Source organism: Microcaecilia unicolor, chromosome 6 (genome assembly GCF_901765095.1).
Source record: "Microcaecilia unicolor chromosome 6, aMicUni1.1, whole genome shotgun sequence".
NCBI classification, from domain to species: domain Eukaryota; kingdom Metazoa; phylum Chordata; class Amphibia; order Gymnophiona; family Siphonopidae; genus Microcaecilia; species Microcaecilia unicolor.
The window spans coordinates 308,397,969-308,419,726 of record NC_044036.1 but is presented as its reverse complement, the minus strand read 5'-3'; the positions used below and the strand labels follow the sequence as shown (position 1 = coordinate 308,419,726).

Sequence of the window (21,758 nt, the reverse complement as noted above, 5' to 3'; positions counted from 1 at the left end):
TCTTACCTGCTAATCTTCTTCCCAGAGAACTTATTCTTTGGTCACCCAACCACTTTTAGACTGATCTTTTCTTTTACAATCTTCAACTGGACTGAACTCAAGGAAAGAAAATTAGCAGGTAAGACCTAAATATCTCCTCTCTCATCGTCCTTCCAGATCAGCCCAGGAACATAAGATGTACCAAAGCAGTAATTACTGAGCGTGGAAACAAGACAAGCTCGCAGCCAATACACTCACTCCAAAGGCCACATCCTACCTGAGCTGAATATCCAAATGATGTTGTTGCTAAAAGAATTCAAAGATGACCAGGTTGCTGCCTTACAAATTTCCTGTGGTGGAATTAGATGATTCTTTGCCCACAATGCAGCTTGGCCTCTGATTACATTAGGTTCCAGCACATAAGGAAACGGAATACCCTGAACATCATATGCTGACGCAATCATTTCCTTAAGCCATCTTGCGATCTTTGCCTTAGAAGCCAATCAACACCTGAAATCCTCAGTGCTCCTCTTCAGGTTAAAGTACAACATATACTTTTTATATCCAGCTTATTTTGATGTCCGACCTCGCTTCCCTCAGACTTCAGAAACGCCAACTGACCTATTCTTAATATGTGATTTTTAGCACCATTATAAGTGCCATTCATGTTGCTACCATTGTCAAACACCTGCCCCTGACACTCAGAAATTGGCAATGCCTCGACCAGTCATTTTGTTGCAGTCTACAAACTCAAGAAATCTCTCTTCAATTTCATATAATCCAGTTTCCTCCTTCTAAAACAACATATCTTAAGAGGAAAGTAGTTTGTTCTATGTGAGAGGAATCGGAAGTAGCATCAACAATGATAGCCTGCCGGATCTCTCTCCATTAAAATTTTGTTCGTAACACAATCAGCACAGCACTCTATGAACTCATTCTGTATGTCACCTGATAATTAACTTGCATCTGAGAATGAACGTTTTGCGATTCTTTCACTTTCTTGAAGTGATGAAAGAGAAGGGAATCATAGCGACTGGACTAGATGTACTACCCTTCCTATTGTTTCCTTTTGTTAGGTTCCCAAGGCAGAAACTAGATTAGTGAGCAGGCAAAACCACCCCTAAACCAGAGACAAGGCAGAACAGGACTGGAACCCCGGACTGGAGTTGCAGCTGAGGCAAACAAGCAGGAAAAGACAGAGCAGGAACAGCTAGACTTCACCTGCGCTTGACCGCTGTTCCCCAGGAGTTGAGCCCCTGGGTGCAGGCGGCCGGCAGGACTTACAGGACAGGGCAGGAACTGGATACCAACAGGATACACACAGGGTCTAGAATACACAAGGGAGGCTAGGCAGAATACTAGACTAGGACTCTTAGACAAACAATACCACATTAGGTAGAAAGCAGACAGGCTCAAGAACAAGGACTGAAAGCTGCCAAGCATCCACTAAGAAAGGAACACAGACAACCAAGAACTAGACAAGGAATACAGCCCAGAAACAAGACTAGGAAATAAGCAATAAAACCAAAGCTAAACTATACACAGACTAACTAAAACCAGACAAAAAACTGGACTAGGCAGAAGTGCACAGAGCACACCAACATACCAGGGACCTTAGACGATGCAAAGGCAAACACAGCTTCCAGGTGGTTAATAAAGCCCATCAGCAGCTGCAGTTCAGCTGCAGGAATCACAAGGCAGCTATGGGTGCTGTTCAGGCACAAACAAGAAAAGCAAGTCTGGCAGCCTGGAAGATCCGGACCGGACTGGGCTGAAGTCTGGAACGTGTGACAGTCCATTGCAGCCACTGGTTCAGGCCACCAGAGGGCGAGGAGAGCACAGACAAGGAAACAGCCACCATCGTGACACCTTTCTATTCTATTGATTGTAATTCTCACCCCCCTCCTCTCATTCATGTCTCATCATTTTCCCTTAATCTTCTAGAAAACTTTTAAAATGTATGCAGCCTACATATTTAATATGATGGGCGGGATAGTAAATTCTGAATAAACTTGGAACTCCTGAATGCCAAGAACAGTTCCATTTTTGGATCCCCAATTAAATGACTTCTCTAAATGCCAGACTTATCTCTGCTAAGAAAAATTTAACATCAAGGAGTCTGAAGTATTTGTTTCCACAAATATGCTTCATTCTCTACCCTCCTGCAAATGATGCTCAAGGTTTCAACCAGATTTCAGACCCGATTCTAGTGTGTGCCGAAAGGTCCATTAAGCTCAGCATGCTTTTCTAACAGTGGCCAATTCAGGTCATAAACACCTAGGAGGATGCCAAAATGTAGTAAATTTCTATGCTACTTATCTCCAAGAATAAGCAGTGGTTTCCCCCAGGTCTACCTTAATAATGGTTAATAGGTTTTTCCTTCAGGAATCTGTCCAAACCATTTTTTTTTTTTTGATTTATAGAAGTCTTTATTAAACATGGTTAATCAAACACAACCAATAACCATCTTTACATAATACAAGTAGATTATACAATCTCACTACCAGACCAGGTCATTTTAGTCAATGTAACAGACAAACCAGCGGACAGAGTAACAATGAGGCATATTTTCAAAGCACTTAGCCTCCCAAAGTTCCATAGAAACCTATGGAACTTAGCCTCCCAAAGTGCTTTGAAAATATGCCTCAATGTCATATTAGGAGCTCAGTATACTTCAAACATTTTTGGTTTTACATATTAACCTACCCCCCATTCACCCTAGCCCCCCCTGTCAATCTCTAACCCTCCCTCCCCCCTCCCGTCCGTGTCCAAACCTTTTTTAAAGACACCTATGCCAACTGCTTTTACTACATCCTCTAGCAATGAGTTCCAGAGCTTAAATATGCACTGAGTGAAGAAAATATGTCCTCAGATTTGTTTTAAATGTACTGCTTTGTAACTTCACGGCATGTCCCCTAATCTTTGTACTTTTTGACAGAGTAAACAGCTGATTCATGTTTCCCTGTTCCATGCCACTCAGGATTTTAGAGACATCGATCATATCTCCCCGTAGCTGTTTTGTTCAAACAAGAGAGCCTCAACATCTAACTTTCTTCATATGACAGTTACTCCATCTACTTAATCATTTTGGTAACTCTTCTTTTTACCTTTTCTAATTTTGTTACACTTTACTTTTGTTCATGGTCATGTATTATTTATATCTTTCTAAGATACATCAAAACGTGCACTCAAATTATATAAACCAAGACATGCACTCAAATTATAAAAATCAAACCAAAAATGTCAAGCTAAATTAAAAAAAAAAAAAGATTCTATGAACTAGCTTTCTTAGTTTAATTTTTGCCTAATTGGAGATAAATCAAAATTCGCTTAGCTGGTCAAGTCTAAAATATGTAACTGCCTATTACATCATAGGTGAACATTTTTGCCCAAATTAGGACCTCAGTAACAATGAAAAATGTCCACATGACACTAAATTTTCTGCCAAGTCAGAGTCCTCACTTAACTACCCCCCCCCCCAAGCAAAATTCCTTCCCATAAAATGAAACACTTGAGTGAAGAGATTATATATAAATAAGGACAATTATGGTAAGGCAACACATTTTAATGCTGGTCAGATATTTATAGAAGTAATATAGACTATTATGGGGTAGTCATACATGAGTCATGTGATTCTGCTCAGCATCAAAACTGAAGGATTATTCCAGAGCTTTCCAAAAGCCTTTCACTATCCAATTACAGTAATCTCAACACAGCTCTGGCCTCATCAATCCCCTCAGTTCTGTACAAAAGGTTTCACTGAGAGAGGATAATTCTAACAAGGGAGGCAGTAACGTGTGCAAGATTGGTGTGTCTATGAGAAGGGAGGCAGTAACGTGTGCAAGATTGGTGTGTCTATGAGATTTACCTGAAATACACTACATAACACCAGATGAACCACAAAATGACCTAATAGGAAAAGTCAAAAGTACAACCAATAAAAACAAAAAAGGGAATATGTAAAGTGTAAGGTTTTTTTTTTTTTTAAACCAAAGGTAAAAATATGCAACTCAAAACCATACAACTCAAATAAAACCCAACCTGGCAATGTTTCACCCCTAGGCTGCAACAGGGGGTGCTAATGGATATAAAAACATAATGGTTCCATGAGCACAGTGTAAAACCCACTCTTTGTACATAAAGGCCAATTACATTTACATTTTCACTGATGCTACCGAATGTGTTGTAAATGGTATTCCATTCTGTGCCTGAGGACCATAGATAAATTAGCCTCATTTGAGTCTGAACTGCGCTGTATCAAGCTCTCAATTATTAGCCCCCATGCAGCTTATGGGTGAAACATGGCCGTGTTGGGTTTTAATTGAGTTGTATGTTTGTATTTGAGTTGCAACTTTTATCTTTATATCATAATTAAAAACTATGCTTTATATATTCCTTCCTTTTTGGGGATTCTTTTGGCTTTTCCTACTATGCCTGTAGAAACTTGCCTTTCATTTTTAAAATGACCTATCCAGTTTGCTCAGCTGAGATTCATCCAGTTTAAGCATATGCACACAAATTTCCATAAGCAGCTCAACATCAAATCCTCCACCCCCCAGGTCTTTTTATCTGACCTCCCAGTTTCCTTTCAACCACTGCCTAACATTTCTGTCCCAAACATGCCCAAAAATCTGTTACACTGATGGCCTCCATCACCTCCACTGGTGTTACCATAGTCAACTTAAGTACTGGTCTTGTGAGAAGTTAAGCCAACATGCAGGTCTCTTCCATACACTATTACAAAGTTTAACATAATCCCTGCAGCCAAAAGTGTGTCAGCTAAAGGGGTATATAAACAATAGGGTTTTCAAAGACGTGTCTTGGCCAAAAATGGGCTAAAGGATAACAGTTTCCTGGACCCTTTTATGTTTCAATCATCAAGGTATCAAAAGGTTATGTAAACATCCCATCCCTACACCATGTCTATAATAAATCCTACCTTCCAAGTCTGCAATCATCATCTCCTGCTTGTTCTTGAGCTTGGCCAAATTTTTGGCTTTCTCCTCCTCCTCAGCCAGCTGAGAGGTACATTCTCCAATTCGATCTTCCATCAGTTTCTTTTCCTGTTCAAAAGACAATGATGTTGAGAAACAGCTTGCAATATTAGTTATAGCTTACCCTGGTTTCAAGGTTTTATTCAAATACATGAAGGATGCTTTAAGTTTTGCACTTCATTACAAGTAGAATATTTCTAAGTTTCTTAGTTCTCTCCAAAAACTTATGTTCTGAGTTCAGCATTTACCTTCACAAATTTTGAATTTTGGTCCTCTAGAAGCAAGATTTCTTCCTCCATCTTCTTAATTTTGGCCTCAGCCGTCACCTTCTCCAGCTGCAATTTTTGGCGTGCAGCCTCCTCTTCATCAAGCTGCTCCTCTAGGTCCTAAGAATATAGGTCATCCATCCTTATTATACCGAAACCATTGCCATAACATGCATAATTAAAGCTATGTGTTATTGTGGTTACACTAAAAACTTCAATACAAAACCTCACTGAATATTTCCCTCAAAGCTTAAACTGGATGGACCTGCTCCCATGAAAAAAAAAAGGGAGTAGCAAACCCCATGTCACAAGACAAAAAAAAAGTGGAAATGACCAAATAAAAGTGCTGGATTGGGTGCAGTATTAACAGCTCTTTTATTAAAAAAGCAGCTAGCAAAGAATCTAAAACAAAGGACTCAACATGGTCCTTGTTTTGGTGCACCCGTCTGCATCAGGAGTCCACACCAATCTAAAAACACAAACATAAGCTAATTAAAATATATGAAAAAGATTACACAGAATAAGAGCTGATAGAAAGCTGGACTTAATGAAATTAACACCTCAAACATACAGTTAAAGTGTATTACACTAAATCACCTCCTCTCTCTCCCTCAACCCCCCCCCCCCCAAAAAAAAAAAAATTCCACCAACCATGAACCTGTATACAAATCTGTTTATTAAGAAATAGAATTCAAAAAAACGGCAAATATACCTGAACGTGTGTCTGCATTTTCTTCTTTTCACTTTGGAGTGCTTGGTTCCTTTCTTCTTCCTCTTCCACCCTAGACTCTAGATCATGTAGGATTTCCTCTAACTCTTGCTTCTTGGCTGCAAGGCGCACTCTCATCTCCTCTGCTTCAGCAAACAATTCTGTCTCTGCTTGCAATTGCTCAGCCAGAATGTTCTTCTCTTCTATTAGCTGATGTCACAAAACATGTGGCCCCAAAAGCATCAAGATGCATGTAGCAATGTTCTTTCAAGTACCCCATCATGGAGAACCAATATCCACTAACAGGGAAATTCTATAACAGTGCACCTATATTTAAGTACCTAGAGGGTACCTTTCTATAAAGGAAAGTAGGAGCCTACATTCCGTTATAGAACAGTGCAACAGCTGTAAACGTGTGCCTATACTGTAGGCATAGAACTTACATCAGCCATGGAGCTGGTGCTCATGCCTAAACTGCTGAAACACACATGTAAGTTATAGAACTCAGTTTATGCTTGTAACTTTGCACCGCACCTACACTCCACCCATATACATGCCCACCTTGAATCTACATGTCACTGCATTTAGGCACCTGGTTATAGAATAGAATTCAGGTAGAGTTTTGGCATTTACATGCATATGTACACACACATACATGTAAATGCAATTATTCTAGTCATTTATGCACGTGTGGTGCATGAATGTTAAGTACCTCTACTGAATTACCCCCTAAATGCTCCATTTGAGAATTATTTCCTCATAACTTGTCTGCAATGTGGATGAAAAATTGCATCGACCCTTTCTGCAAGCAATTACTGGCAATTAGGACTACTAGTTTAAAACAAAACACATATGGCTCAAGAGGGAACTCTTCTCCATCTTGGTTTCCTTTTTTTTGTTTGTTTTAATGTCATGGTATGTTAAATTGAGTGGCCTTGAAGAAGTAACAAAAAGTGCCTCTCTCCTACATCCATCTCTAGCCTATAGATTAGAGCATGCTGGACCACACATTATAGGTGGAGGCAGGAGAGCAGCATTGTGTCTGTAAATCACTTTTCTGTGCCAGTGTTGAACAGTCAGAGCTGTTCAACACTGTTCCTTCCTTATCCCTAATAAGGAAAGGTACATATAGGTAAGAAAAATTTGACAGGTGGCCCCAAGCCAGAATCAGGCCAAGGAGTCTGGCTCGGCTCCAAAAACAAAAGGTGTGAAGCTAAATTATAAGGAAAAGAATACTGCAGGAAATCTTTGAGAAAAAATGAAAATAAATCAGAGGCAAAAGTAGGAAAGTTATCTTTGCTTATTTCTATCAAGTATTATTCCCCCTTAGCTGATTCTGCCTCTTTTCAACAACTTTTTTTATTCTCTTATTTCTTCAAATTCTTCTCATCTTCTTTCCTCTATTTTTACTCTACCATCCATTAATTATTACTCTTTTCCCATCAACCCTTCAAACCTGCTTCTTCATTTCTATGATCACCTTCCCCCACTCCAATCATTTTCTTTTCCTTCCATCTCACACATCTTCCCCTTCCCCACCCTTTTACCATCCCAGTATCTCAAATCCTGTGATCAATGACTGAATATGCTGTTAGGCACTGCTGCTCCTCCGACTCCCGTGGCCCAGTAAGATGGGCTAAGCTAGTTATAGCCATCATTGCCACCACTCCTGCTGTCAAACATGCTATAACAGTATGTGCAACTGCCAGTTCTGCTCTTAATACCGGTGGGTCCTGTGAAATAGGGGCTGTAGCTGTTGCAACTTCTCCTGGTGGCTGACTGGGTCTGGGCCACAGTATCTACCATTAGACACGAAAAGATGGGGCCCTCCTTCAGCACTCTTGCCTTGCTAAGGACAAGCAGCCCACGCCAATTCAAAGTCAGATGCAAGGCTCAAACCCAACAAGGTTCACTATTTCTACAATTAAACTAGCCTAAAAACTGATGCTGGCAGCTGTTCCTATATTCTGACAGTATTGGAAATCATCAAAATGTCAGTCCATTTGTTACTTTTCCTACAGTGTTAAAAAATCTAAAATTTGAGTCAGTGGCTAGAAGAGGTGAGATTAGCGGTCAGTATTCATGGATATGTTTATCCATAGCTGAAAAGAAAACCCCCCCAATGAAATTTAACGTAACAAAACACACCAACTCATAGGTGTTTTATGCACCACCAACCTGCTGACTTTTTCTTTCCATTTCCACAAGCTCCCCCTCCACCTTAGTCTGTTTTTCTTTAACTTTCAGCAGCTCCTCATCCTTGGCTTGCAGCTCTTCCTCTTGTCGTGTCACCTGTAGTAAAGGCTTTACCTGAAGGACAAATGTCAGAATATTTAATATATGTTCATATATAAGATCTGTTACCTAGGGACTAATAGTGTACACACATATTGGAAAATGTGTGTACACTATGATTATGCTTGGAATAAACTCCCTGAGCCCATACACCAAGCCCCTTTCCCTACCCATCTTCAAATCCTTGCTCAAAAACCACCTCTTCCAATGTCGCTTTCGGCACCTAACCATTGTACCTCTATCCAGGAAATCTAGACTGCCCCCAATTTGATTGACTGCACTTTTTTGTCCTATAGATTGTAAGCTCCTTTGACTAGGGACTGTCCTTCTTTGTTAGATTGTACAGTGCTGCATAACCCCGGCAGCGCTTTAGAAATGTTAAATAGTAGTAACAGTAGTAGTATATGCCAAAAGTTGGTCACACTGCATACCTACACGAGCATATAGAACTGTGACAAACCCACCCAGTTCTAAATTTGGAGGCCTCTATCATGGACTTCAAGTCAAGTCTTAACTACCAGCAGCCTTTATTAATAAAGTTGTTTGGGTGAAACTAGTTCCTTGATAGGTGCTCAATAGAGGAGAGCTGCCAGGACAAGAATGGACAAAACTACCCCTGTTTTTCAGTAATCTTTTTAGTGATGGTTGAGGTATGCAGGGAAGGAGAAATTAGGTCTTAACTGAAAAATTTCTTTCCATTAGTCCTTCCCACTATTCCAGAACCTGCGTGATAGTTGTGTCCATCAACCAGCAGGTGGAGAAAGAGAACTGAAAACTGAGCTGAGACCTGTCTCTCTTGGCATCTGTTCCAGTTCCTCAGTACTTAACGTACACAAGTAGTAAGGATAATGCTCAAAATAAACACAACAGCCTTAAACAACTCACACTAAATTAACACTAACCAGATGAGCGAACATGTGTTGACCACTCATATCTGGATAACTTGTAGAGAACAAGAAATATACAGGAAGCACCATGCAAGGTGAGAAGACGTTATTTGGCCCATTACTTCACACCGATTAAACATCTCAAAAACCTCGGGTGGGCCTCTGGAATAGTGGGAAGGACTAATGGAAAGAAAATTATCAGGTAAGTTAATTTCTGCTTCCATTACGTAGCTGCCCACTATTCCAGAACCTGTGGGATGTATAAAAGCAATCCCTAGAGTGGATGGGATCCTGGCGTTGCTACTCTGAGGACTGAAGCCAGAAAACTGGCTTCTGAGCTAGCTGCAACGTCCACACTGTAGTGCTGGGCAAAGGTATGCAGCATCAACCACGTCGCCACCTTGCAAATATCCACCAGAGAAAGTAGTTTCCACCCAGGATGTCGCTATATGCCTTGTAGAATGAGCATGCAAGGCCTGAAGAACCTCCTTTCCCGCCAGCAAATAAACTGACATAGTAGTCTCCTTCAGCCATCTAGCAATTGCAGGCTTGGAAGCCATGCAGCCAACCCTGTTTACAAAAAAAAACAAAGTGTCAGATTTGCAATACTTATTCGTGATTTCCAGATATTTAATGAGGGCTCTACGCACATCGAGAAGCTTCAAGGAAGAATACTGAGCCTCTTCATCCTCTCTGCAAAAGGACAGAAGCTCCACAGATGAAATGCTGATACCACTTTTGGAAGGCAGGAAGGAAGGAATCATATGCAGGGAGAGCCCGCCTCCACAAAACAGAGAAAGGTATCCTGACAAGAGACAGCCTGAAGCTTCAAAACCTTATGTGCCAACACAACAGCGAAGAAGAACTCTGTCTTTAGCGCAAGATCCTTCAAGCAGGCCTTCAGAGTAGCTCAAAAGGAGGGTTTGGCAGAGCCCAAAGAACAAAATTAAAGGTTCTAGTTTGGACACGGCATACAAAAGAAATGCTCCAAGCAGCCCACTCCCTGTAAGAATCGAACAATATCCAGGTGAGCCGCACAAGAATGTCTTTAGTTGGCTCCTGAAACAGGCCAAAGAAGCAAACTGAACTTTTACAGAACCCAATGCCAATCCTTTCTGAAGGCCTGCCTGCAGAAATGCTAGGATGTGCGCCATCTGAGCAGAGAAGGAAGAAAGTCCATGCTCAGAACACCAGTATCTTTGACAACCTCGCATACGCCATGAATGTAGAGCATTTCCGAGCCTGAAGCAAAGAAGCAATGACTGAATGAGAATAACCTTTTCATATCAAACAAGCCCTTTCAACAGCCAAGCCATAAGACTGAAGGGGCTTAGATCCTCCATGAACACTGGACCTTGCTTCAGTAGTTTGTGTACCTGCAGAAGACAGAGGATCCCCATCCAGCAAATCAGGTCCACATACCACGGCATCCAAATGGCAGATGAAGTTCAACGTTGACAAGTGCAAAGTGATGCATGTGGGAAGGAGGAACCCTAATTACAGCTATGTCATGCAAGGTTCCGCTTTAGGAGTTACGGACCAAGAAAGGGATCTGGGAGTCATCGTGGCTAGGACATTGAAATCTTCAGCTCAATGTGCTGCGGTGGCTAAGAAGGCGAACAGAATGTTGAGTATTATTAGAAAAGGATGGAAAACAAGCATGAGGATGTTATAATGCCGTTATATTGCTCCATGGTGCGACCGCACCTGGAGTATTGTGTTCAGTTCTGGTCGCCTCATCTCAAAAAAGATAAAAAGGAACTGGAGAAGGTGCAGAGAAGGCCGACAAAAATGATAAAAGGGATGAGACTATCTTATGAGGAGAGGTTAAGAAGGCTAGGACTCTTTAGCCTGGAGAAAAGGCAGCTGAGGGGTGATATGATAGAGGTCTACAAAATAATGAGTGGGGTAGAGCGGACAGATGTGAAGCGTTTGTTTACACTTTCTAACAATAATAGAACCAGGGGGCACAAGATGAAATTAGAATATGGTAGGTTTAAAACAAATTGGAGAAAGTTTTTCTTTACTCAGCACATGGTTAGACTCTGGAACTCATTGCCGGAGAAGGTAGTGACAGCAGCTGGCCTTGCTGAGTTTAAAAGGGGTCTGGACAGATTCCTGAAGGAAAAGTCCATTGATCATTATTAAATTTGGGGTTTTTGCCAGGTTCTTGGGGCCTGGATTGGCTGCTGTCAGAGACAGAGTGCTGGGCTTGATGGACCTTTGGTCTTTTCCCAGTATGGCAGTGCTTATGTACTTATGTACTCTGTGGCCAATCCAGGACTAACAGAATTATTCAATCCTGGTGCAATGCAATCCTTTGCAATATGCGTCATATGGGCCAAGAAGGAAAGACATACAGCAGAAGAGTCTCTGGCTAGGGCTGCAGTAAAGCATGGACCACCATCGAGCCCAGTTCTTTCCGACGGCCAACTTTGGCTTCCATTTCGTTGCCATCAAGTCCAGACGCAGAGCACGTCATTGGTCCACTATCAGCTTTAACTCTGGTTGGATAGTTCCCATTCTCCCAGGTCCAAGGAGTGTCTGCTGAAGAAGTCCACTTCCACATTAAAGGATCCAGCAATGTGAGCTTCTGACAAGCAGAGATAGTTTTACTCCACCTAACTCATGAGGGAGGCTGCCTCCACCATCATCAGAGGGCTGTAGATCCCACTTTGCTTGTTGATATAAGCCACTGCAATCTCATTGTCGGAGAAAACAGACTGGGAACCCCACCAGAAAGGGAGCAAAATCGGGCAAGGCATTCCATGCTGCCCTGAGCTCCAAGAGATTTATCAACCACAGACTCCTGTTCTATCCAGGTGCCCTGTGTCAGATGGAACTTGTAATGAGCTCCCCAACCCGACTTGCTGGCTTCCGTTGTTACCACCTCCTATTGTGTTGTTATTGAAAAGGGAGCTCCAACGGTTAAATTCCTGGGTGACAACCACAACTGAATATTCCATCTGGCAACCAATGCCCAAGGAAGATGAAGGTCGCACTTCTGCGACACCGGAGACCAGTGGCCAAGAAGAGACTCCTGTTAAGGCTGTATATGCACCCTTGCCCATGGCACCATTTCCATCGCTGCCGTCATTGATCTCAGAACCTGGATGTAGTCCCAGATCCTGTTGAACCAGCTTTGACCTCCTGCATTCCGTGAAAAAGATCTAATAGAACGCCCAAACACGCCAGTGTCTGTGATGGAGTTAGTATGCTCTTCTCAAAACTGATCACCCAACCCAACAACTGCAGAAGACGGATAACTATCTTTCGACACCACACTGCCCAATTAGGATGATGCACAAATGAATCCATCGTCTAGATATGGGTAAACACAGATTCCCTGGTGCCAACTTAAGGCTGATGCCACCACCACCATCGCAACAATGGTAAATGTTCTTGGTGTCATGGTGAGATCGAAGGGCAAAGCCTGCTGGCCTGGTGGGGGGGACGTGGCGGGGACCCTTGGATTGGAGGACCCCGACGGTTGGAGTGGCGGAGGAGGTCCGTTTGGGCCGCCGTCTTGGATCCTGCTTCGTCGACTCTGGAGATCGTTGCTGCAGTTTCCTCCATGCCTGTCTGAGTTATCTGACCACTGCTGCAGTTCCCATTTGTGGATCGCCTTGCAGACCTGATCGAGCCACCCGTTTCGCCTGGATCCTTATCATCCCCTTGGCTCACTTGGATTTTTGTTGTCCACCTTGTCGCTTTCCCCTTTCCCTTCCTCTCCCTCCCTACCCTGCTCCTTCCTAATGTAATGTAACTGTAACTCTATTGTATTTATTTGAAAGTTCTTTGTAAGCTGCTTTGGGGCTGCAACACTGTGGCAAAAGGCGGGGTATAAATGACCTAAAATAAAATAAATAAATAAATAAATAAACTGGAAGTAATGGCCCAGCACCGCTAAATGTAGAAACCTCTGATACGACAGCCATATGGGTATATGCAAGTATGCCTCCTTGAGATCTGAGGGCAGTGATAAACTCTCCTATTTCAAACGAGGCTATAACTGATCTTTTGAATTTCCATGTAAAAGCAGAACACTTGGAGGTAGTGGTTTAGACCTTTGAGTTAAGACTGGACGAAGGTGCCTTCTTTCTTTGGAACAATGACGTGAAGTATCTGCCTTGTCCCTATTCAGCCTGGGGAACTGGAACAATGGCCTGGAGCACCAGCAAGTAATCTATAGGGGACTGAACCTCAACTGCTTTGGCTCCCTTTCAACAAGGAGACTGTAAGAAGAGAGGGGCAACTGAGTGGGATAACTCCAACTTGTAACCTTCTGTAACAATATCCAAAACCCACTGATCTGATGTGACTTTGGCTCATTCCTCCCAAAACTCCTGAAGACATCTTCCCACTGAAGGAAGAGAAAAGTGGACCAGTCTCACATCATTGAAAGCTCAGGAAGCACTGGTAGCCCTAGATGACTCAGAGGAGGACTTCCTGTCCACATGAAAGAAAAATCTGTGTGCCTGAAAGCAGGACTTCTGACCATAATGCTGGCATGCAGGCTGGTACCGTCTGCGGTCTCAAAATCGAGAGCCTCCTGAATATGGACAACCAGAGACTTATGGCTTACCCTACAGCACCCAGTTCTTTCACCAAGTTACCAAGATAGTCTCCAAATAATCACTTGCCCTGAAAGGGCAGTTTCATGAGACGAGACTGACACTACTTCCACTGTCCAATGCTGCAACCAGAGATGTCAATGTGCCATGTCAACCAAGGACATACCGTGGGCCATAACATGTAACATGTCAAATAGCATCCTCCAAGTAGGCCAATCTCGCTTCCAGCTGTGTGTTATGGTGCCCATCTTGTGTTGCAGACTGCTGATGTCACTTCAGGCATGCTCTTGCCATGAACAAACTGCACACTGCTGCCTAATGGCCCAAAGAGGCCACTTCAAAGGCTTATTTCAGCGAGCCTTGTAGATTCGCCTGTAGGTCTGTTAGGGCAATGCCTCCTTCTACTGGCAAGGTGGTCTTCTTAGTCACCGCAATAAGGAAGTCCACCCAGGGAAGCTGTAATTTCTCTTTCTCCTCCAGAACCATTGGGTAGAGTCAAGCCATAGCTCTTCAAACTCTCAGCCCCACTTCTGGGGAGACCCATTCCGTTGTAATCAGGTTCTGAATGTCAGGATGCATTGGGAAGGTCTTAGAACGGCCTCTAAAGCCCCCTCATGGTCGACAAAGATGTAACTCCTGACACCGAAGCAGAGGCTCCTGAGTGGAATGCGCCACCAGTGCCTCAGAAATAAAAGTATTGAGCTCCTCTTTATGAAACAACCTCAGTACTTTCGGAACATCCCCTCCCTCAGGGAGCAACTCTCCAACAGCTCCTTCAATGATGGCTCCTCTGAATCAACATCAATTAAAGAGGGAGAAGCAGGAAGCCTCATCTGTCCACTCCTGGACGTCTAAACGAGATTTCTTAGGAGTCTGTGGGGCAGCGGGGTGAGAAACAAGCACCATGCAGCAACTCTTGACTGTCCCTGCTTCGGGTCTATAGACCTATTTTAAGAGCAATATAAACTCTGCAGAAAACAAAAATCCTGATGCAGCTGAAGCTGAATGTCAAGCACCAAGGTTGTAAAATGGCGGCTGTGTTCCACGTGTGATCAGAAGCTGTTCCTCACTGTCAGTCGGCCCCACGAGAACACCCGTTCCAGTGCTCTCCTGCAACCTGCGCACTGGCCCTGCAGGAGAGCCCGAAGTCCCTGGCATATTTGGATGCTGCGCCAAATCTGTAGACGTGTTGCCACCAACCGTTTCCTCCATGTCCTGCAGGATTCCCAACTTGCATGCACTGCAACATCCCTAATACCGGCTGATGGGTCCAACAGTGGTAACATCGATTAACTGCCTCCACGGGAGTCAACATTCATCCCGACTGTCATAAGTGCCACACCACACAGTCCCATGCGGTGAGTCAGGAGTCCTCCCCTGCACCAAGTAGAACTTGCAGCCCTCCAAGTAGTTTTGAGTCAAACCTTAGTAGGGACTTACTACTGCCGGCTGCTCCCCCCAAGCTCACAGTCGCCACAAGTCTTACCACAGATGAAAGGCGAAAGACTCATACACTGACCCACGCTCTCCAGCAAACCTCTTTCTTTATCCTTTTTTTTTTTTGTAAAAGTTGTTGGGCTGGAAAAGGAGAGCGACACAGGAAACAGGGGAGAGCTGAAGGGAGGGAAGAAGTAAATTCATGGGGCACCAGAGACAGGGATCTGAAGACCTCCAGATAGGAATGTTCAGACTTAAGCCACCCATAAAGCTCAACTGGGGACCAGCTGATCAACTGAACTAGGAGCAAATCACTCAGAACCCTATGTCCATCCACTTGCTGGAGATAGAAAATACTGGACGGAAAGGTATATTATCAATTTCATAAGTTTATTTTTTCTAATGATTGTTTGCATTACACACAATGTGGATTTTGTCCCTCATATAGTACCGAGATCTTAATTCTCTCGTTAACTTCAGAAATCAGAAATATCGAGTACATGAGATCAGGCAGTTCTATTGCAATTTGATATCTCTGCAGCCTTCGATGCTATAGACCATTCTTTGTTATTGTATAGGCTTGCAGAATTAGGTATTGGGGGAAAAGTACTAAAAGTGGAGTGGCCTAATGGTTAGTGTAGCAAGCTTTGATCCTGGCGACCTGGATTCGATTCCTACTGCGGCTCCTTGTGACCTTGGGCGTCACTTAACTCTCCATTGTACCAGGTACAAAAACTTAGATTGTGAGCCCTCTAAGGACAGAGAAAGTACCTGCATATAATGTGTACAGCGCTGCGTATGTCTAGTAGCACTATAGAAATGATTAGTAGGTTTTTGAATTTTTTGGGAAAAAGATCTTATCTGGTATATAAAAATGTCCACCCCCCCCCCCCCCCCTCCCGATTCTTGGCAGCCTAGTTGTGGAGTACCTCAGAGATCTCCATTGTCCCCACTGTTTAACATTTATATGTGAAGTGCTTGGTTTTCATCTCCTGGGTTACAAATAATGACATATGCTGATGACATTTTTTGCTATGTCCTGCTTTGGATAAAGCGAATGCTACATACCTGTAGAAGGTATTCTCCGAGGACAGCAGGCTGATTGTTCTCACTGATGGGTGACGTCCACGGCAGCCCCTCCAATCGGAATCTTCACTAGCAAAGTCCTTTGCCAGCCCTCGCGCGCATGCGCGGCCGTCTTCCCGCCCGAAACCGGCTCGAGCCGGCCAGTCCAGTATGTAGCAAGACAATACTCTTAAGGGAAGACACAACTCCAAAGGGGAGGCGGGCGGGTTTGTGAGAACAATCAGCCTGCTGTCCTCGGAGAATACCTTCTACAGGTATGTAGCATTCGCTTTCTCCGAGGACAAGCAGGCTGCTTGTTCTCACTGATGGGGTATCCCTAGCCCCCAGGCTCACTCAAAACAACAACCATGGTCAATTGGGCCTCGCAACGGCGAGGACATAACAGAGATTGACCTAAAAAAATTTTACCAACTAACTGAGAGTGTAGCCTGGAACAGAACAAACAGGGCCCTCGGGGGGTGGAGTTGGATCCTAAAGCCCAAACAGGTTCTGAAGAACTGACTGCCCGAACCGACTGTCGCGTCGGGTATCCTGCTGCAGGCAGTAATGGGATGTGAATGTGTGGACAGAAGCCCACGTCGCAGCTTTGCAAATTTCTTCAATGGAGGCTGACTTCAAGTGGGCTACCGACGCAGCCATGGCTCTAACATTATGAGCCGTGACATGACCCTCAAGAGCCAGCCCCGCCTGGGCGTAAGTGAAGGAAATGCAATCTGCTAGCCAATTGGATATGGTGCGTTTCCCTACAGCCACTCCCCTCCTATTGGGATCAAAAGAAACAAACAATTGGGCGGACTGTCTGTGGGGCTGTGTCCGCTCCAAGTAGAAGGCCAATGCTCTCTTGCAGTCCAATGTGTGCAGCTGACGTTCAGCAGGGCAGGAATGAGGACGGGGAAAGAATGTTGGCAAGACAATTGACTGGTTCAGATGGAACTCCGACACGACCTTTGGCAAGAACTTAGGGTGAGTGCGGAGGACTACTCTGTTATGATGAAATTTGGTGTAAGGGGCCTGGGCTACCAGGGCCTGAAGCTCACTGACTCTACGAGCTGAAGTAACTGCCACCAAGAAAATGACCTTCCAGGTCAAGTACTTCGGATGGCAGGAATTCAGTGGCTCAAACGGAGGTTTCATCAGCTGGGTGAGAACGACATTGAGATCCCATGACACTGTAGGAGGCTTGACAGGGGGCTTTGACAAAAGCAAACCTCTCATGAAGCGAACAACTAAAGGCTGTCCTGAGATCGGCTTACCTTCCACATGGTAATGGTATGCACTGATTGCACTAAGATGAACTCTTACAGAGTTGGTCTTGAGACCAGCCTCAGACAAGTGCAGAAGGTATTCAAGCAGGGTCTGTGTAGGACAAGAGCGAGGATCTAGGGCCTTGCTGTCACACCAGACGGCAAACCTCCGCCAATGAAAGAAGTAACTTCTCTTAGTGGAGTCTTTCCTGGAAGCAAGCAAGATGCGGGAGACACCCTCTGGCAGACCCAAAGAGGCAAAATCTACGCCCTCAACATCCAGGCCGTGAGAGCCAGAGACTGGAGGTTGGGATGCAGAAGAGCCCCTTCGTCCTGCGTGATGAGGGTCGGAAAACACTCCAATCTCCACGGTTCTTCGGAGGATAACTCCAGAAGAAGAGGGAACCAGATCTGACGCGGCCAAAAAGGAGCAATCAGGATCATGGTGCCTCGGTCTTGCTTGAGTTTCAACAAAGTCTTCCCCACCAGAGGAATGGGAGGATAAGCATACAGCAGACCCTCCCCCCAGTCCAGGAGGAAGGCATCCGATGCCAGCCTGCCGTGGGCCTGAAGCCTGGAACAGAACTGAGGGACTTTGTGGTTCACTCGAGATGCGAAGAGATCCACCAAGGGGGTGCCCCACGCTTGGAAGATCTGGCGCACCACTTTGGAATTGAGCGACCACTCGTGAGGTTGCATAATCCTGCTCAGTCTGTCGGCCAGACTGTTGTTTACGCCTGCCAGATATGTGGCTTGGAGCACCATGCCGTTCCGGCGAGCCCAGGTCCACATGCTGACGGCTTCCTGACACAGGGGGCGAGATCCGGTGCCCCCCTGCTTGTTTACATAATACATGGCAACCTGGTTGTCTGTCTGAATTTGGATAATTTGGTGGGACAGCCGATCTCTGAAAGCCTTCAGAGCGTTCCAGATCGCTCGTAACTCCAGAAGATTGATCTGTAGATCGCGTTCTTGGAGGGACCAGCTTCCTTGGGTGTGAAGCCCATCGACATGAGCTCCCCATCCCAGGAGAGACGCATCCGTGGTCAGCACTTTTTGTGGCTGAGGAATTTGGAAGGGACGTCCCAGAGTCAAATTGGTCCAAATCGTCCACCAAAACAGGGATTCGAGAAAACTCGTGGACAGGTGGATCACGTCCTCTAGTCCCCCAGCGGCCTGATACCACTGGGAGGCTAGGGTCCATTGAGCAGATCTCATGTGAAGGCGGGCCATGGGAGTCACATGAACTGTGGAGGCCATGTGGCCCAGCAATCTCAACATCTGCCGAGCTGTGATCTGCTGGGACGCCCGCACCCGGGAGACGAGGGACAACAAGTTGTTGGCTCTCGTCTCTGGGAGATAGGCGCGAGCCGTCCGAGAATCCAGCAGGGCTCCTATGAATTCGAGGTTCTGCACTGGAAGAAGATGGGACTTTGGGTAATTTATCACAAACCCCAGTAGCTCCAGAAGGCGAATAGTCATCTGCATGGACTGCAGGGCTCCTGCCTCGGATGTGTTCTTCACCAGCCAATCGTCAAGATATGGGAACACGTGCACTCCCAGCCTGCGAAGTGCCGCTGCTACCACAGCTAGGCACTTTGTGAACACCCTGGGCGCAGAGGCGAGCCCAAAGGGTAGCACACAGTACTGGAAGTGGCGGGTGCCCAACTGAAATCGCAGATACTGTCTGTGAGCTGGCAGTATCGGGATGTGTGTATAGGCATCCTTCAAGTCCAGAGAGCATAGCCAATCGTTTTGCTGAATCATGGGGAGAAGGGTGCCCAGGGAAAGCATCCTGAACTTTTCTTTTACGAGATATTTGTTCAGGGCCCTTAGGTCTAGGATGGGACGCATCCCCCCTGTTTTCTTTTCCACAAGGAAGTACCTGGAATAGAATCCCAGCCCTTCTTGCCCGGATGGCACGGGCTCGACCGCATTGGCGCTGAGAAGGGCGGAGAGTTCCTCTGCAAGTACCCTCTTGTGCTGGAAGCTGTAAGACTGAGCTCCCGGTGGACAATTTGGAGGGTTTGATGCCAAATTGAGGGTGTATCCTTGCCGGACTATTTGCAGAACCCACTGATCGGAGGTTATGAGAGGCCACCTTTGGTGAAAAGCTTTCAACCTCCCTCCGACTGGCAGGTCGCCCGGCACGGACACTTGGATGTCGGCTATGCTCTGCTGGAGCCAGTCAAAAGCTCGCCCCTTGCTTTTGCTGGGGAGCCGCGGGGCCTTGCTGAGTCGCACGCTGCTGACGAGAGCGAGCGCGCTGGGGCTTAGCCTGGGCCGCAGGCTGTCGGGAAGGAGGATTGTACCTACGCCTGCCAGAAGAGTAGGGAACAGTCTTCCTTCCCCCGAAAAATCGTCTACCTGTAGAGGTAGAAGCTGAAGGCTGCCGGCGGGCGAATTTGTCGAATGCGGTGTCCCGCTGGTGGAGAGACTCTACCACCTGTTCGACTTTTTCGCCAAAAATGTTGTCCGCACGGCAAGGCGAGTCCGCAATCCGCTGCTGGATTCTATTCTCCAGGTCGGCGGCGCGCAGCCATGAGAGCCTGCGCATCACCACACCTTGAGCAGCGGCCCTGGACGCAACATCAAAAGTGTCATAAACTCCTCTGGCCAGGAATTTTCTGCACGCCTTCAGCTGCCTGACCACCTCCTGAAAAGGCTTGGCTTGCTCAGGGGGAAGAGCATCAACCAAGCCCGCCAACTGCCGCACATTGTTCCGCATGTGCATGCTCGTGTAGAGCTGGTAAGACTGGATCTTGGACACGAGCATAGAGGAATGGTAGGCCTTCCTCCCAAAGGAGTCTAAGGTTCTAGCGTCCTTGCCCGGGGGCGCCGAAGCATGTTCCCTAGAACTCTTAGCCTTCTTTAGGGCCAAATCCACAACTCCAGAGTCGTGAGGCAACTGAGTGCGCATCAGCTCTGGGTCCCCATGGATCCGGTACTGGGACTCGATCTTCTTGGGAATGTGGGGATTACTTAATGGCTTGGTCCAGTTCGCAAGCAATGTCTTTTTCAGGACATGGTGCAAGGGAACAGTGGACGCTTCCTTAGGTGGAGAAGGATAGTCCAGGAGCTCAAACATTTCAGCCCTGGGCTCGTCCTCCACAACCACCGGGAAGGGGATGGCCGTAGACATCTCCCGGACAAAGGAAGCAAAAGACAGACTCTCGGGGGGAGAAAGCTGTCTTTCAGGAGAGGGAGTGGGATCAGAAGGAAGACCCTCAGACTCCTCGTCAGAGAAATATCGAGGATCTTCCTCTTCCTCCCACGAGGCCTCACCCTCGGTGTCAGATACAAGTTCACGAACCTGTGTCTGCAACCTCGCCCTGCTCGACTCAGTGGAGCCACGTCCACGATGGGGGCGTCGAGAGGTAGACTCCCTCGCCCGCATCGGCGAAGCTCCCTCCGCCGACGTAGTCGGGGAGCCTTCCTGGGAGGTGGCCGCGGTCGGTAACCGCACGCGGTACCGACGTCGGGGACCTCAACCTGGGCGATGGGCCAGCCGGCGCCACGCTCGACGGTACCGGAGGCGCAAGCACCGCCGGTACCGGAGGGGTAGGGCGCAACAGCTCTCCCAGAATCTCTGGGAGAACGGCCCGGAGGCTCTCGTTTAGAGCGGCTGTAGAGAAAGGCTGTGAGGTCGATGCAGGCGTCGACGTCAGTACCTGTTCCGGGCGTGGAGGCTGTACCGGGCTGTCCAGAGCGGAGCGCATCGACACCTCCTGAACAGAGGGTGAGCGGTCCTCTCGGTGCCGATGCCTGCTGGGTGCCGAATCCCTCGGCGACCCAGAGCTCTCGGTGCCGACATGGGGAGGAGACCGGTGTCGATGCTTCTTCGATTTCTTCCGAAGCATGTCACCGGAGCTCCCCGGCACCGACGAGGAGGACGTCGAATCCATCCGTCGCTTCCTCGGGGCCGAGACTGAAGAAGGTCGATCTCGGGGGGGCTGTACCGCAGGAGCCCTCAGGGTAGGAGGAGACCCACCCGAGGGCTCACCGCCACCAGCAGGGGAATGGACAGCCCTCACCTGCACTCCACCCGATGCACCACCGTCCGACGACATCAGCAGACGAGGTCCTGGTACCACCGACGTCGATGCAGCTATCCGATGTCTCGGCGCCGATGCAGAGGCCCGATGCCTCGATGCACTCGATGCAGGGGCGGCCGAGGAAGATGGTCTGGACGCTGACGACGTCGATGCACTCGAAGATCCCGGTGCCGATGCCGACGAAGAGCCCGAGAACAACACGTTCCACTGGGCTAGTCTCGCTACCTGAGTC

The 21,758-nt window shown here is 46.5% G+C and overlaps 1 protein-coding gene across 2 annotated transcripts in view; it reads right to left on the bottom strand.

Moving 5' to 3' along the window:
- MYH10 (myosin heavy chain 10) overlaps positions 1–21,758 on the bottom strand; it is a 221,677-nt gene that overhangs the window by 50,649 nt on the left and 149,270 nt on the right. For both annotated transcript variants that reach the window (XM_030208112.1, XM_030208113.1), the window contains 4 exons: positions 8,127–8,258; positions 5,952–6,158; positions 5,222–5,359; positions 4,919–5,042 (listed from right to left, as the gene is read on the bottom strand). In XM_030208112.1, coding sequence (XP_030063972.1) covers positions 4,919–5,042; positions 5,222–5,359; positions 5,952–6,158; positions 8,127–8,258 — 601 coding nt within the window. The remainder of the gene's footprint in view (positions 1–4,918; positions 5,043–5,221; positions 5,360–5,951; positions 6,159–8,126; positions 8,259–21,758) is intronic.